Source organism: Carassius carassius, chromosome 15, assembly GCF_963082965.1.
Source record: "Carassius carassius chromosome 15, fCarCar2.1, whole genome shotgun sequence".
Lineage (NCBI taxonomy): Eukaryota > Metazoa > Chordata > Actinopteri > Cypriniformes > Cyprinidae > Carassius > Carassius carassius.
The window spans coordinates 925,862-943,677 of record NC_081769.1 but is presented as its reverse complement, the minus strand read 5'-3'; the positions used below and the strand labels follow the sequence as shown (position 1 = coordinate 943,677).

General features: G+C 39.2%; 1 protein-coding gene across 1 annotated transcript; it reads left to right on the top strand.

Moving 5' to 3' along the window:
• Positions 1-11,673: 11,673 nt before the first annotated feature.
• irx4a (iroquois homeobox 4a) lies at positions 11,674-17,574 on the top strand. The gene is made up of 5 exons (XM_059566967.1): positions 11,674-12,229; positions 12,585-12,824; positions 13,434-13,540; positions 15,514-15,827; positions 16,508-17,574. The coding sequence occupies exons 1-5, from the start codon at positions 12,185-12,187 to the stop codon at positions 17,134-17,136; spliced, it is 1,335 nt and encodes a 444-aa protein (XP_059422950.1). The 5' UTR covers positions 11,674-12,184; the 3' UTR covers positions 17,137-17,574.
• The last annotated feature ends 242 nt before the right edge of the window (positions 17,575-17,816 follow it).

Genomic DNA, 17,816 nt, shown 5'->3' with positions numbered 1-17,816 from the left:
GTGACCTTAGGGAGCGTGATGGATTGTAGCATGGATGAAGACTAGTTAGGTCAATGTCAATGTCACCTTTATTTATATAGCGCTTTAAACAAAATACATTGCGTCAAAGCAACTGAACAACATTAATTAGGAAAACAGTGTCAATAATGCAAAAATGAGAGTTAAAGGCAGTTCATCATTGGATTCAGTTATGTCATCTCTGTTCAGTTAAATAGTGTCTGTGCATTTATTTGCAATCAAGTCAACGATATCGCTGTAGATGAAGTGTCCCCAACTAAGCAAGCCAGAGGCGACAGCGGCAAGGAACCGAAACTCCATCGGTGACAGAATGGAGAAAAAAACCTTGGGAGAAACCAGGCTCAGTTGGGGGCCAGTTCTCCTCTGACCAGACGAAACCAGTATTTCAATTCCAGGCTGCAGCAAAATCAGATTGTGCAGAAGAATCATCTGTTTCCTGTGGTCTTGTCCTGGTGCTCCTCTGAGACAAGGTCTTTACAGGGGATCTGTATCTGGGGCTCTAGTTGTCCTGGTCTCCGCTGTCTTTCAGGGATGTAGAGGTCCTTTCTAGGTGCTGATCCATCATCTGGTCTGGATACGTACTGGATCCGGGGGACTGCAGTGACCCTCTGATCTGGACACAGACTGGATCTGGTGGCCACGGTGACCTCGGAACAAGAGAGAAACAGACAAATATTAGCGTAGATGCCATTCTTCTAATGATGTAGCAAGTACATAGGGTGTTATGGGAAGTGTTTCCGGTTCCGGTTTACCTAATTAATGCAGCCTAAAAATCCTTTAACGGATTTGGATAATAAAAGCATATTAGTATGTTATGTGTATGCCAGGTTAAAGAGATGGGTCTTTAATCTAGATTTAAACTGCAAGAGTGTGTCTGCCTCCCGAACAATGTTAGGTAGGTTATTCAGAGTTTGGGCGCCAAATAGGAAAAGGATCTGCCGCCTGCAGTTGATTTTGATATTCTAGGTATTATCAAATTGCCTGAGTTTTGAGAACGTAGCGGACGTAGAGGATTATAATGTAAAAGGAGCTCATTCAAATACTGAGGTGCTAAACCATTCAGGGCTTTATAAGTAATAAGCAATATTTTAAAATCTATACGATGTTTGATAGGGAGCCAGTGCAGTGTTGACAGGACCGGGCTAATATGGTCATACTTCCTGGTTCTAGTAAGAACTCTTGCTGCTGCATTTTGGACTAGCTGTAGTTTGTTTACTAAGCGTGCAGAACAACCACCCAATAAAGCATTACAATAATCTAACCTTGAGGTCATAAATGCATGGATTAACATTTCTGCATTTGACATGGAGAGCATAGGCCGTAATTTAGATATATTTTTGAGATGGAAAAATGCAGTTTTACAAATGCTAGAAACGTGGCTTTCTAAGGAAAGATTGCGATCAAGTAGCACACCTAGGTTCCTAACTGATGACGAAGAATTGACAGAGCAACCATCAAGTCTTAGACAGTGCTTATGTACTACTCAGTAAACTGACTCATCTTCTCTGACAGTACAGGATCTATAATAATTAAAAATATATAAAAAATTATATATATATATATATATATATATATATATATATATATATATATACATAAACAATGAAGACCGTTCTGCTACATCCTTTGGTCAAAATGCTAGTAGCCTTCTCCTCTGTAGTAGTTATACTAAAACTCCCGAGTCTAACTCGGTGAGAGAAATATAGCTAGCTAACTTACCCCTCAGTCATTTCATTTTACAGGTTCGTAGTCTAGCTAGTAGTCTAGTCTATCCGTAGTCTAGTGCAGCATCTATTTTACATCGGAATAAAAACACAGATTAACATAAGGAAGAGAAATAAAAGACAACTTACATGTGCACTTTGTTCTTCCTGTGCTTTGAAAATAGATGGGACGGCCATATCTTTTAGACGTAGTACCGTCTTTCTGGACCCATATTCCATTTTTTCAAAGTAGTCCTCTGGTGCAAAATGTTCTTCGCAAACACGATACTTTTTTATTTTGTTGAGAGGCGTTGAACTACAGATCTCCAGAGCTGCTAGCCATTTATTTCTCAGTTCCACATTAGATGGAATTCTGTGAAACATTACATTCGTATATGTCCTTTGCTTGTTCTCACAACCTTTTGCTATGCAGGTAATAACCACGTTTGCTGTAACTTCTCAAAATAAATCATCCAAAAGCGAAGACACTCGGTGCAGGTCACGCCGGTATGTTCTTCTGTTTTTTTGACGTGTTGCACGCCGGTATGTTGACGGAATTCGTGGGATTTCATGTGTTGCGTGATATCTCTGCGCCGAAGTAACAGTGCTTCTCCGAAGTAGCAGTGCTTCGCCTGTGCTTCCCCATAATATAGTCCCAAGTCAATATCTGCCTAGGAAATCGCCTAGTGTTAATCTGGATCGATATTTGTACTCGTTGTGAATATGCAGGCCACAAGAAATAAAGGTGGGTTTTTTAAAAAAAATTTTATCACTTTTACTCAGGCCATGCTAGCTGGCAACAAAGGATTCCATTCATTGTGCTAAGCTAAGCTAACGCCGACCCAGACAAACTAAAACAATGCATGCACTGACACAAAAATGCATTTGCCCACCTATCTAAATGTAGGAAATAATGTGAATAAGCCCTATTTCAAAAAACGGTGGAGTGTTCCTTTAAAAAAAACTTCTTACAGAAATAAAGACAAATAGAATCACATATCATCAAATTTAGCAACACGTGAAAGCAATAAAATAAATAAACTAAACAATAACTGGATAAATTGCTATTGGGGTGGCATACTTGTTTTGTGTGTGTGTGTGTGTGTGTGTGTAAGCGTGTGTGCGCGCGCGTGTGTGTGTGTGTGTGTGTGTGTAAGCGTGTGTGTGTGTGTGTGTGTGTGTGTGTGTGTGTGTGTGTAAGCGTGTGCGCGCGTTTGTGTGTGTGTGTGAGTGTGTGTGTGCTCTTGTTTTTGTGTCATATCAGGACACAACTCTGTATAATGACATGGGTATGACACAGGTATTACAAGGAGAGGGTGACTTATGAGGACATAACCCATGTCCCCATTTTTCAAAACGCTTATAAATCATACAGAATTAGTTTTTTTTTTTTGAGAAAGTAAAAATGCACAAAGTTTCCTGTGAGGGTTAGGGTTAGGTGTAGGGTTGGTGAAGGGCCATAGAATATACAGTTTGTACAGTATAAAAACCATTACGCCTATGGGATGAACACATTTTACACAAAAACAAACGTGTGTGTGTGTGTGTGTATTTGTGTGTGTGTGTGTGTGTGTGTGTGTGTGTGTGTGTATTTGTGTGTGTGTGTGTGTGTGTGTGTATTTGTGTGTGTGTGTGTGTGTGTGTGTGTGTGTGTGTGTGTGTGTGTGTGTGTGTGTGTGTGTGTGTGTGTGTGTGTTTGTGTGTGTGGTGCGGGGCTGGGGGGTGCTTATGGATCTCTCTTTCTGATTGGATCTGACCACAAGACCTAATAAACATCACAGGCGATGTCCTCACGGGCGAGGCATCGGGGAAAATATGGTGTTGTGTGCCGAATCCACCCTCGGATTGATCCCACCTCAAGGTCTCCGCATGCCTCTTCCAGTGTTTGTAGAAGAGTCATACGGGCGTGTGTGCTGATCATATACTTTCGACCACCACGCTGAAAAGAATTCCTCGATTGCATTTAGAAAGGGGCAGTAAGGGGCAGGTATAAAAGTGTGAATGGTTACAGCCCAGTGGAAACTAACATTATCCCAGATGACAACAAATCTGGGCTGCTGTGGTCTGTCCTGCACAACTAGTGCATCTAGAAATGCAATGATCTGTGCTGTATTGTAGGGACCTAAAGGGGCATGGTGATGCAGGACTAGACACTAATTGCAGAACACAAGGTGATATTCCCCCACGCTGCCCAGGGACATTTACAACAGCCCTTTGTCCAACTATGTTACGGCCTCGATGCTGACCCTGTTGATATTGTTGAATACATTTCTATTTGCAATTATGCATTGTTGCAACTCACAAAGACAGATTGCATTATTTTCTTGCACCATTTCAATCATATCAAGCTCTTGTTGTTGAGTGAAGAGCCATTCCCTTCCACCTTAAGGAGGTCGTCCAACCATTCTGTAGAAAATGTCACCACAAGATGTCATTGATTAGGTTCTTTTCACATACTGTACTTTCAAACAGTACACAGTACTGTATCATTACAATGGTACTCATTTAAATATACTCCACAGCACTACCCATTTTTGTATAGTACAGATAGTACAGTAATACTGTAAATGATACAGAATTATGTGACACATACAGGAGGTATAGTCTGGAGTAGAAACTTGAAGATATACCTGTTCTCCAGTCGAAATGCCCTTATTTACAACACATTACAATTGCCAGATGAGTTTTGCATTTTGAACAGAGTGTTTTCCCAATGATAACAGGTGATTTCGTTTTAAGTTATGGTTACACTGTATTTAAGGTATGCCACAAGAAGTTTAGGTATTGAGGCTTTGGTCTAAACGTTCGGTTTTAGTGTGCAAGCATTGGGCAAAAATATAAATGTCTTCCTTTTTTTTAATTCTGTCTCAACTTGACATGATTAAAACACTGAATTAAATTAAAACGTTTGATCAGGCTTTACATTGACTGGCAAATTTAGGTCAATTTCCATTGAACTTTGTGTTCAATAAAAAACGCAAAAGTGAGGACAGATCCAATTACAAATGGATTCACACCAAGAACACTGCATTCACTTCTGCTGTTTATTGAGTGGAAGGAAAAGTAGAAGAGTTAAAAAATAAGGAAACGATCCTGGACAGAGGCCAGATCTCACAGACAGAGATCAGATGAGCCTAACGGGACGCGAGTGTGTGTCTTATGAATATTATTCAGAGCAGCGTTGAGGAGAAGGGAAGTTGATGATGGCTGCTCGTCATTGTTGTGAGAGCGTAGGCAGCGTGACACAGTAATGCATGCTAATGTAAACATCAGCACTCCTCTCGAATCATTTCAAATGTGCTTATTCAGGTGGAAAATAAACACGGCAGTGAGGGAGAAGCACAGCGTCCTCCAAAATCCAGCAGATAATGTCATTTCACCATCCTCCCTTCAGCCGCCTCAACTTCACAACGCACCTTTGAGGGAGTCTTTTTGTTCATTGAAGCTCAGCTTCTTTACACAACTTTGTTTTACACAACTGACATTCAACAACAAGACTGGAAAACTGCATTTGAAATGGTCATTATAAAGCAGAATATTGCATTAGTTGTGTGCAGTTTCAGCAAGCCTTTCCAAGACACAGTCACTTACAAACCAATGCCTTTCAGGAAGCGTGGAAATAAATCTGCACTAAATCAGCTTTGAATGTGTCATCAAGCCATACTGAATGATCTTTATTATGGGATTTACATGCTGATCTATAATAACTGACTGTTTAAATTTCACAGCAACAACAGCTGGAAATGGATTATTGGTCAATGACAAATAACATTTTGAGATGAAGATAAGGAGGAGAAAGGAGAACAAACATGCCAGAATCTCAGAATATAAATTATTATTGTTGGGTGGCTAATTGTTGTTTTATTGTGTGTGTGTGTGTGTTTGTGTGTGTGCGTGCATGCATGCGTGCGTGTGTGTGTGTGTGTGTGTGTGTGTGTGTGTGTGTGTGCGTGTGTGTGTGCGTGTGTGCATGCGTGTGTGTGAGTGTGTGCGTGTGTGTGTGTGTGTGTGTGTGTGTGTGTGTGCGTGCGTGCATGTGTGTGTGTGTGTGTGTGCGTGTGTGTGTGTGTGTGTGTGTGTGTGTGTGTGTGTGTGTGTGCGTGCGTGCATGCGTGTGTGTGTGTGCGTGTGTGTGTGTGTGTGTGTGTGTGTGTGTGTGTGTGAAAGGAAGCACATGTGTTCAGCCTATAGCTCTAACAAAGTCTCCTGTCAAACAGAGCCATGTCTCTGTGTCTGTGTGTCCTGAGTGACACTGATGTCCAGTCTGGCGATCAGTCCAGACCAGATCAAACCTTCAGATCCAGCACACTTCAGCTCATTACACAAATGAATGAATAATCAGCAGAGAACAGAAATCCATCAGAAAGAGACGGACGGTCTGGACTGGAGGAAAACTGATTTTTTTTCCAAATAACCCACTCAAAGCATTTTCTCTGCATCGTGGCCCACTTTTCTTTGCCCAAAACACTAAAAAAGACATTATTCATGACTTTTACAATAGCCAGCCTCATATTTAGGCCTGTGAGGAACATTAGAGCATGTGAGGCTATGATTATCCAGAGCCTTAGCACTCACAATTATTAATTCATCACACTGCTTCAGAACACAAATGCATTGTATTGTCTCATTCAGCATCTTATTTTACCCATAAATCGGCCAAATGGGATGCGTTCTAATGACAGAGCCATGTTAATATCAAAGTGAATAGGCTCTCGGGCGCAGATGGGAGCACGGTGTGGAAATTCAATCACAAGTCCCTTCAATCACGGAATGGAAAACAGGGACGCGTTTGAATATTTTTACCTGGAAGTATAAAAATTATACAATTTTAATAACTATTTAACATGTAGTTGCTATTTTAGCCGCATGCTTTGGCTGAAGAAAAAGGAAAATGCAGGCAGGTAAAGTGGGAATCCTCTTGGCAGTTATGAGCAGGACAAGCTCTTTCCGCCGGGAGCTTCTTCCTGATCTGTTCTGCTCGGAGTCACTGACTTGTGAATTTCTGCTTGCCTTTGTCTCGTTCCCTCTGCTGCTGGTAAACAAGCAGATCCTCGAGCCGAGATCGCCTGAGGCTCTTCACATTCTCCTAAATATCTATTCGACCGCCACAGAAACACCTGAGAGGAGGATTTAAGGAAGCAAACATCTCCTCTGTTCTGCTTTGACAGTCAGACGGGTGTCATTACAGTGTGGGACACATCAGATCTAGAGACAATATAACACTGTCCCAATCTTATTTTCAATTATGTGCATCTGCAATCATTATAACGTTTCACACAGATTCTCACAGTCAGTATACAGCTATCAAATAACCCAGTGTGTAATACAGCCCAAGAATCAGAATCAGAATCAGAATCATGTTTATTGCCAAGGACTGTATGTATACATGTACGAGGAATTTGCCGTGGTAAATTGGTGCCTGACAAAGACAAAAGAAAAACAAGAATAAATAACAGAACAATGAGATTAGTTATTTACAAATAAAACAAGAGAGAGAAAAATAAATAGAACATTTTTCATCTGGAATATTCATCTGGACTGGAGCAATATTAAAGTAAAAAGAGCCTCTCTATCTCACACACACACACACACACACACACCAGTGTTGTTTTAGTATCAGTGGTATATGTGAATTCAGGTAAATTGTGAAGCTTTTTACCATTGAGATGAAAAAAAAAAAAAAGACCTAGTTATTATATACCCTTATGAAACAAAAATATATTGCAGTATATTGGAAAATATCATGTAATATATTAGGCATATATTCTTATATTTATTTATTTTTTCCAATATATTGCAATATATTAAAAGCGGCAATCATTTGTATATTTTGCAATATATTATGTAATATATGTATCATCAATATATTATTAAATGTATTCAAATATATAATATTTTAGAAAATAAAAAGGGAAATTAATATATTACTATATATCACAACATATTTTAAGAAATATATTGGTAAATATATTTTCCTTTCATAAGGGTAAACACATTTCTTGTAGACATTTGTAAACTGAGGAACTGCATTGTCACAGTGCAGGACCATTTAGAATGAACTAGTGAAGACAAATGAAAACACAAAAATTACAAACGGCATCAAAAGAAGATCACAGCACCTAAAATATGACTTGTCTTCAATTTAATCCCAACATAAGCAAAAAATAATTATATGTACGACAAACAACTGCACAATAAGAAAGTGTGCATTTCTGTCTATTCATGCATAACCAACTCATCAATTAACACTTTATTTACTTTGTGTCTGCTAACAAATATAAGATAATACTAAACGCTTCTAAAGCAGCTGGTCAGAAGCTCTCGGCTGAGTGTTTGCATCTCTAACTAGTTGTTTGAGGAACACCTGCTCGGCTTAACTGAGCAGAGAGAGCGTGCGCTGACCCTCCTGATCAATAATGCATGGAGAGTGAACAGTAACATGCGAAACCTCTTAGCCACTGCAGCGGAGGAGAGCACTGGCTCGGGACAGACACCAGAACACATCAGACGTGATCGACACTGTCTCTGACCCACATTCATCACATGCAGATGAAGGCAGAACGTGCATTCAATACCTTTAGAAAGAAAGCATGCATTTATGATCATCCATGTTTCCTATACTGTATGCCATTTAAGTTGTTTACCTTTAATCAAACAGCTCTGACTGTTAACCTGCCCCTGAGCGCTAATATATTCATCAAAGAGTGCTTAATTAGATTTCTAATGGAACTTCACTGCCAATGCTCAACCATGAAGTGAAAAAAAAGAAACAAAAAAACCTTCATAAAGGTAATTACATGAAAACTACATCATATCCACCCCAATCCACACTCCCATGAGCCTTTGCTGCACTTTACTATGCTGATGTTACCTATGTAAGGACATCAGTGCAGTGCTTATATGATTGAAAATGCTCATTGACTGTAATTTCCTACACGTTTGGGATTTATCTGTGTGCCAGAAACTTGCACTCCACGCTATGTTGATTGATTAATTTTACACTCCCTGTAGCAGTTACTGGAATCACTTCTTTGAGGAAAATGCAGCAGTTTTTAAAGTGTTTTAACAGTCATTTGTTGCCCATAGAGAGAAAATGCTGTTATATAGTGATCATGATCACTTACAGAACACAAGTCCTTATTCTTCAGAGAATAACACATCTGTGGTCAGTTCTGACTCGGGATGCTGTCCGCACCTGTCTCAGGTTGAGATGTGATGATCATCGTGGTCGGAAAACCAGCTGATATTCACGGCTAACCAATATTGGACTCAAAGTATGCCATTAAAAAGAGGTTGAGGGAAATTGTGTAATTTTCCATCATATAATTAATGAAATTAAGAAAGATGCATGATTCACTGAGCACCTTTGGAAAGCATGCCTGCACTCAGAGTATGGACTTGTCAAGACACTTACAGGTGAATGTGGAGCTGCTTGAAATCTGCCACAAATCATCTCCTCACGATAACAGGATCAGTCCTGAGAGAGAGATCTGCACAGAGCAGTGCTGTGTTCACCTGAACCTCTGGCCTCAGGCAAATCCTCCAAATATTACGTGATTATTTAACTCTCGCCATCTGATTGGAGTCTGAAAGACACAAGAGCCATTTATGAGTGTGTTTTCTCTATCTGAGAACTGATTATGAATTAAATATAAATTTGATAAACAGCATAAATTTGCTGTTTAGGTATCAAAGATCCCATGTACAAAATGTCAGTAAATCCAATGAATTTGCATTCTCTGCAGTTGTTTATACAGTACCAGTGTTAACAGTTTTGTTTTATTTGTTTATTTGCTGATGTCATAATGACAACATTACTGACAATCATCTTTCTAAAATAAATAAATAAATAATAATGAATGAATATTACTGGATTTCAAGTCAGGGAACATTTCAAACGAATTTGTAAAGGAAATAAATTGTGCATTATGACAATTTATTAATATATCTAAGCATATATAATTATTTACAACCTTCCACGTGCAAATATTGTGTCTCTCTCTTTCTCTTTTCAGTGAATGAATAGTTTCTGTAAAGATTGCAAGTTTCAGAGCAACTCATAATCAGCATCATATATTAATCATAGTGTTGCTCCTCTTTCCTCCAGTAACTGTAAATTACATTTGTCCTAATTAACTCAATGTGTAGCGGCTGTAGTGCTAAATGATGTAGGTATATGGCTTATATGAGATGTATAGACTTCTGAGCTGAAGGAGGAGGAGGTGAGGAAACATGATTGATTTGCGCTTGGTTTTGTCGGAGACAACAAAAGGATGTCATGTCCTTTCGAGCTGTAATTCATGCAGCTTATAATGCTGATGAGACTTTATACTAGATTTATGCGCGACAGGTATCCTGTTATCCGATCTGATATTTGGCAAAACTTGTCTCATTGTTCAGAGATTCTTAAATCATGTTTAAGTGTCTCGGACCGCATTTCTTTCGTTTTGAACTTATTTCTATATTAAATACAGCGCGTTATATCTGATCCATGTGTCGTTTAAATCTGTAACAAAAACCAAGAGCACGAGCTCCAGCGCAGACTGAGCTTATACGAGCGCGTCTCGGTGTTTAATAGGGACCCAAATAACACCAGCAAAAAAAAAAAATATATATATATATATATATATATATAAAATAATGTAAGGTAATGTAAAGGTATTCGGCAAGCTATTGCCGACCTGCCCATCAAACTTCACAGATGCATTACCTGTTTCCACTGCAGACTAGTGTGTGTGAGGAGGAATCAATCATAGAGTTGATGTTACTTGAGATAAAATGTCACGGGTTATTTTCAGAGAGGAAGAAAAGGACTCATTTAGCTCCGAGTGCAAGTGCGCGCTCGCGTTTGAGCCTGATATGGCGAGAACCATACTGTAAAATATACGTATTATTATGGCAATTAACTGATATCCTCTTAGATAATTTGTACTTTATTATTTACTTTGATTAATAGTTTTTTTTTTTCCACAAGAAAACCATCGTCACTTAGTAAATGAAAGCGAATGAAGGCGGAGCGGGTCAGGCGCGTGACCTCGCGTCCATTAACACACACACGGCGACATTTCCTCGCTTATTGTCTGACTAATTTAATTTCACAGAACACTTATTTTCCAAACTCAAGCGCATGCCGAATGAGAGGGTAAGGGTGAAGGGGGGAAAACTTGCCTGATAAAAGTCTAACTCAATTTGAGGACAAGTACCTTCATCTGTAAATGAAAGCAATTATGCGGCCCATATTATATTATGTTGGCCGGTCTCAGGATAGTCATCAATCACCCGCAATCGAGCTGTCACTGCGGGCAGATTCGTTTCTAGCAGGCAGTTTTCCAGCTGGGGAAAAGAGGAGTACATCATCATTAATTTGACTGTGACCCCGGGGCTTCTCACATGTCTGAACCCACAGTCAGCAACACACCTCCAGCACTTCATCTCAATGAAGACACTCACACACCAGCCAGAGAGAGAGAGAGATAGATAGATAGATAGATAGATAGATAGATAGATAGATAGATAGATAGATAGATAGATAGATAGATAGATAGATAGATAGATAGATAGATAGATAGATAGATAGGTAGATAGATAGATAGATGGATCTCTCAAAACATTTTATAGTAACTATTACTTCGGTGATAAATAGACAAATCATAAAGTATACAGACGCTTGAGTATTTGCTTGAGTATAGCAGTTTCAGACTTATTATTATGAAACGTAATGCATATTAATTCGAATTAATATCTGATTTGTTGCTGATCCAAGATTGCAGCTGATTGTGTACTAAATATGATTCATGATATCTAAATTAAAATGGGTGCTTTCTTTCTTTTTCATTTTTTTCCCAAGGTAATGTATAGGTCTTTGTTAATGCAGACACAAACATTTGAAAAAAAAAAAAATTCCCTGAATAAACTGAGATAAAAAGGGCGCTGCAAAAGCGATATAACAAAAGATACGGTTCAATTGTCAGATTTTAGAAGAACAAGCTCTTTTCCAAAACTCGGTTTAATTGATAAGCTCAATTAGAGGTGAATTCACCCCACCCCTCTGTCACTCGTTGGGATCTTTATCCAGAGAAATGCATATTAAAGTTAGAGTCTGGTCATTTTGACTGGGCTTCTTCTGACGTCAGAGCCACCGGCGTTTAAAACAACCCGCATTGGGCTGACGTGTTTAATACTAGTTTTTATAACGCAAAATATGTATTTCTGACATCAAAGACGGCAATTCAACAAATGCTTGACGATGCGCGCGGCTGTGTTGTAGAAGTTTAATAGTGCTATAGGAGAGCATCCATCTGTCGAGCACTCTCAGGAAGGAGTTTAAGCAAATTAAACATGATGGTATTGCGCTTCGCCCTATAAGCGTCCGGCAGCTTTATGCTTTACCAATCAATCGGTGCACTGAAACACAGCAGACCTGCAGTCTCGCCTGCGTCCCGGCACACAGGGAGCACTCTACGATGTCCTATCCTCAGTTCGGATATCCTTACTCTTCTGCACCTCAGGTAAGAGTCGAGCGCTTATTTTTACATTGCTTCAGAATTTTAAAAGAGGGAAGGCGCTCACGCGCGCCGCGGGGTTGAAGGCGATACAGATACAGGTTTAATCGTGTTTCTGCGCTTAACGATTTACAAATCTACAAACACGCGTTCGAGCCGCAGACCCATGCAAAAGTGCAGATGTGATGACAGGGGAAGGGGGACAACAGTTGCTTTTTGGCCGTGATCCATAAAGTGCATCGTCCTGTGGGGGCCGACAGTGGCCAGTGCCAAAAAACAACATTCACTGCATTTTTGCCAAATTCGTACAGGTTTGCAGGTTGGTGTTTTATTCATGCTGTGACATTTCCAAATGTTCCAGTTCCTCATGACCACCAACTCCCTGACATCTTGCTGCGAGTCGAGCACCAGATCCATCTCGGACTCGTCAGCGCAGACGCCCGTTTACTGTCCGGTGTACGAGAGCAGACTGCTGGCCACCGCCAGACACGAGCTGAGCTCCGCCGCCGCGCTGGGAGTCTACGGGAGCCCCTACACCGGCGGCCAGGGCTACGGGAACTATGTCACCTACGGCGCTGACGCGTCCGCTTTCTACTCTTTGGTGAGTTTAGACCATGCGCGATTATAAATGATAATAATGGCATGCGTTCTAGCAGTGAGTCATTGAGTTTAGATCACCAAAACTCTATATGCATTTCTATATCTGAGAAAAAAAAGAAAGTTTAAAAAACAAGAACATTAACGAACCTTATAATACTTTGTATGTAGCTACACTCGGTTCTGGTTGATGGTTTCACGAAGAAACTTGAACATCCATGCAACCTTTCAAATGCAGAAAAGTTTTTTTTGTAGAAGGAAAATAAAAGTGCTCTAATGCATACTACACTCTCAAAAATAAGTTTTTTTTAAGTATTTTTTCTTCTTCTTTTTTTCTACAGTGTCCTTCAAAACGGTTCGTTATTTGGGGAACCAAAAATGGTTCTTTACATGATATCACTGAAAAATAAATAAATAAAAAAATTATAATACTAAAATATTATTATTTTCAAGAGCGTAGGATGCATTAGAGCAGAGGTTCATGGCTTGTTTACTATATACCATGGGCTCCTTGTTTAGAATAAGCATCATATTTTGTTCATTACCGTGGTTATATTAATGATCATGATAAATGTAAAGTTTAATTTCTGACAGCTCTTGTATTTATTTCCAGGGAACGTTTGATGCCAAAGACGGAAGTGCGTCTGCGCATGCGGGTATAACACAGGCTGCCGCATATTACCCTTACGATCCCACCCTGGGACAGTACCAGTATGACAGGTATTGTTCATTAAGAGTCTTCTGATTGACAATTAACATGACTCGGTTCATTTGGATCAATTCCATAGGCAGCGCTCAACATATTGAAGGAATTATTACCGCATTCATACGAACGCTTTTTTCAGCGAATTTCAGGTCACTTGTCTTTGATGTATATTTTATGTTATATCGTGTTTGGCCTTCAGGGTTTCCACTGAAGTGCTTTAATGGACAGACACTCGGCCGGTGCACTCGATCAAGCAATGTGTTCGCTCTGTTAAAAAAGAAATGCGAGAAAGTTTATGGACCTTAGGGAAATAAAAGTATTTGCATTTCTGTGTTGCACTGCAAAACTTTTCCCACCAGTGACGTCCAAAGACCTTTCGAGGGGCAGGTGCTCAAAGTATAAAAGGGGCACAAGGAACACGGCTTTTAATAGGGTTGTGCTCCTTTCTAAAACGTGTATCGAAACGGATGCTTCAGTACTGATACAGCAGCTAATGCCTGACGCAGTTTTGAAAAAGAAACACTGAACAGAAAACACCATTTTAAGTTTAAAACTTTAAGACTTTTTTTTTTTTTTTTGCACCTCTTAATTACTCTGGAATTAGAAACTGAATTATTATCATCATCGTCATCATTATCATAACTGAGTGTAGGGTATGGTGTAAATAATACTGTTTTTGTTCCAGAAAAAAATATTTCTGTCTTATTTAAAATAGAATTATGAGGATATCTATGATTATGAGGATGAGAAAATCAGTATACACCTGTTTAATCAGTGTTGTGATAATTATTGTAATGCACTCTACATTTTAATACTGTAATAATAATAGTCCAAAGTATGCATAGCTTGGTCAGACAACATAAAAAGACAAGATCCCTCGACAACCTTTAAACTTTTCTCAATCAAACAGCAAGATTAAAAGAGAACAGGCACCTTTGTTTATATTGCTTTATGTAGAACAACGTTAGCAACATTTTTAATATTTAATCAATATTTAATTTTAATAAAATGTATATACATCCCCTTCACTTTATTCTGGCAGGTGTGTTCACAAAGAAGTTTCTAGATTTCAATCTAGATTAAAATTCAAAGAGACAGTATCAATAGTTTTTGCATGACCTGATGTTATGTTCATATCCAAATTAAGGAGATGTGAACATCAGGAGCACTGAAGTCTCTCATGCAGTGTGTGTTTAATTCATACTCAAAGCCAGAGGGCGCTCTCACACAGAAACCCCAAAACAGACTCATAGAATTAATAACTTATGATGTGCAAGAAATCCCTAATATGGACAAAAGCATCCGGCTATCAATGTAGCTGAGCTGAATAAAAACAGAAACGTAACTGATGAAACATGAATACAATAAACACACAATTGTAAAAAAATATGTTTACGTGTGTTTTTCAAGTTATCTCCTGGTCATTATTAAACTATATGAATAATGCAATACTGATTGACATATCATTTAATATAGAAACTATAAGCTATATTTCCTGCCTTATTCTGTGATTAAAATGGGGGAAAAATGTGTTTGTAGTAGCCTTTTTAAACCAATCATTAAATTGTCATTAGGAAAATATTGAACAAAATTATTATAGCCCCTTGCTGCAGCTAAGGTTACTTCCACAGGCTACACACAGCAATATAAACAGCTGGGCATGCTCTCTCCACGTCGCTCTTGTAAAATAATAATAATGTAATACTATAAATAATCAAGCACTCCGCTGATAACTGTGAGGGATCATCCTGCACGAGATCGTAAGGTGAAAGGTCATCATGTGGATCATTTTATTTACAGCTAAATTATTATTCATAAATTTTACTAATAGTTAGATTGGCCAGGCCTTCACAAAAGGGTGTTTTAATAATAATAATAAAAAATGGCCTTGACAAAAGGGCACTTTGGGCATCAAGGGGAAAAGGGGCAGGTGCTCAAGCAGCAAGTGCCTGTTTCCCACCACACCTTTCTTTCTCTCATGCCACAGATACGGGTCTATGGAGGGAGGAAGCAGAAGGAAGAACGCCACGCGAGAGACCACGAGCACGTTGAAAGCGTGGCTCCAGGAGCACAGGAAGAACCCCTATCCCACCAAAGGAGAGAAGATCATGCTGGCCATCATCACCAAGATGACCCTCACGCAGGTGTCCACCTGGTTCGCCAACGCCAGAAGAAGACTCAAGAAGGAGAACAAGATGACATGGCCACCGAGAAACAAGGGCTCAGACGATAAGAAGTACGAGGATGATGATGAGGATGGGTCGCAAGAAGATCAAATCAAGAGTGAAGCCAATGATGACGGTCAGCTCTATTCTCTACTTCACATATCCTATTCTGTATCAATGTGTTATTATTAAGCCTATTTACCCAATTTTTAAAACATAATTTTTATTTTTATTTAAAAACATTAATAAATAACTTACACTCCAGCACTGAGCTATCTGAGTTCTCAAGAATGTTCCTGAAAAGTGCAAACTTTTAAAGCTCCGGTCAAAGGTTCACCAAGGCAGTTGTTATTTCTAACTATTTTATTTATTGTACTACAACTTACTATTTGGAATATCCATTAGGATATTAAGTAAAGATCATGTTCCATGAAGATATTTTGTAAATGTTCTACCTTAAACATATCAAAACTTAATTTTAGATTTTTAATATGCATTGCTAAGAACTTCATTTGTACAACTTCAAAGGTGAAAAAGTTTTGTTTTGTTTTTTTTGCACCCTCAGATTCCAGATTTTCAAATAACTGCATTATGGTCAAATATTGTCCTATCCTTAAAAACCATACATAAATGAAAAGATTATTTATAAAGCTTATGTATAAATCTTTTATTTATTTATTTTTAAAGGCCCTTCCTTATGACTGATTTTGTGTTCCATACGTTTTATAATGTAGATGAATTTATTTAGTTTTGTCTGCTTGTTCATTGTCAAACTTGTATATTTTGTTATCTCTCGCTCTCCACTTACCCCAACAGAGAGCAAAAGTCGTGAAGACAAGGAGCTGCAGCTGAGTGACTTGGACGACTTTGACACCATTGAGTCAGAGAGCTCCGAGTGTGAACTCAAGCACCGCTTTCACATGAACACACACATGGCGACCACTGACGACCGCCTCAAAGAAGCGTCTCCAAAACTCTCCATTCCTGGTCTGCTTGAAACCAAAAGCGGCCTGAAAAGCACTGCAGAAGACTGTGAGCACAGCAAAACGTGCTTCCAGCAGCAGGGCCATCCGTTACTGGACAGCAAACCCCGCATCTGGTCTCTGGCCCAGACTGCGACAGAGTACTCCTCATGTATGCTTCGCTGTCAGCCATCGCCCTCCGCCTCCTCACCTGTCAGCGGCCTGGAGAGACAGCAGGACTCACCTGTCACGACTCTCAGAAACTGGGTAGATGGAGTTTTTCACGACCCCTTGTTTAGACACAGCTCCTTGAACCAAGCACACACGAACACTACGGTTTCTTGGACCACCTCGACCAAAGGGTCGATCTTAGAGACTGGAGCCCTTGGACGCTCCAACAACGTGATAAAAACACAGCAGCAAGAGGCCAGCAAGGACAGTATGCCATTTCCAAAGGGGGTGAATAAAATATTCTGCTCCTAGCACACCAGAAGGACTTTTTGGAATAGCTGTTTACGCTTTCAGTTCACAAACAAATACCAGACTGTGGTCCAAAATACGTTTTGTTACATAAAACCATGAGGAAATGTATGTTTATTGCTGTGTTGACATCTCACTGGCGAGGGGTCGGTTTATATATATTTATTGCTTTGGTTGACGCACGTTCAGATTATGTAAATTAACTGTAAGTTTATGTTCTGAAAGACTGAAAAAAGTTTACAGCCTAGTTTTGTTCCAGCTTTTATCATTTCTTTGGCATGCATTTGTTGCTGGTTTTTATTGATCATTCTTTTAGACGAACTCGGACCTTGTTGCAACGACTCACAAGTGTCACTGTTAAGAAAGCATCACACAAATGCACAGATCTCCTCGAAACGGGGAATGTTCAAATCTGCTCACTATAATAAACGGTGGACTTTTCTCAGCTTTTGTTCAGTGTGTCGATCAGAGTCGCTGTCCCTGGTGCTGAACACACACGGTGTGATTCACCTGCTGGCTTCAATAAATGTGTCTTATTTAAATGCATATTTTATCATGCAATTTAGCATTTGCATCTTAAAATATAGTCCTACAACTACATATGCATAAATTTTCGCTTAAAAGAAAGAAAGAAGAAAGATTGCTTTTGAAAAAGTAGAAGTAATTTAAAATGTAGATTTGAC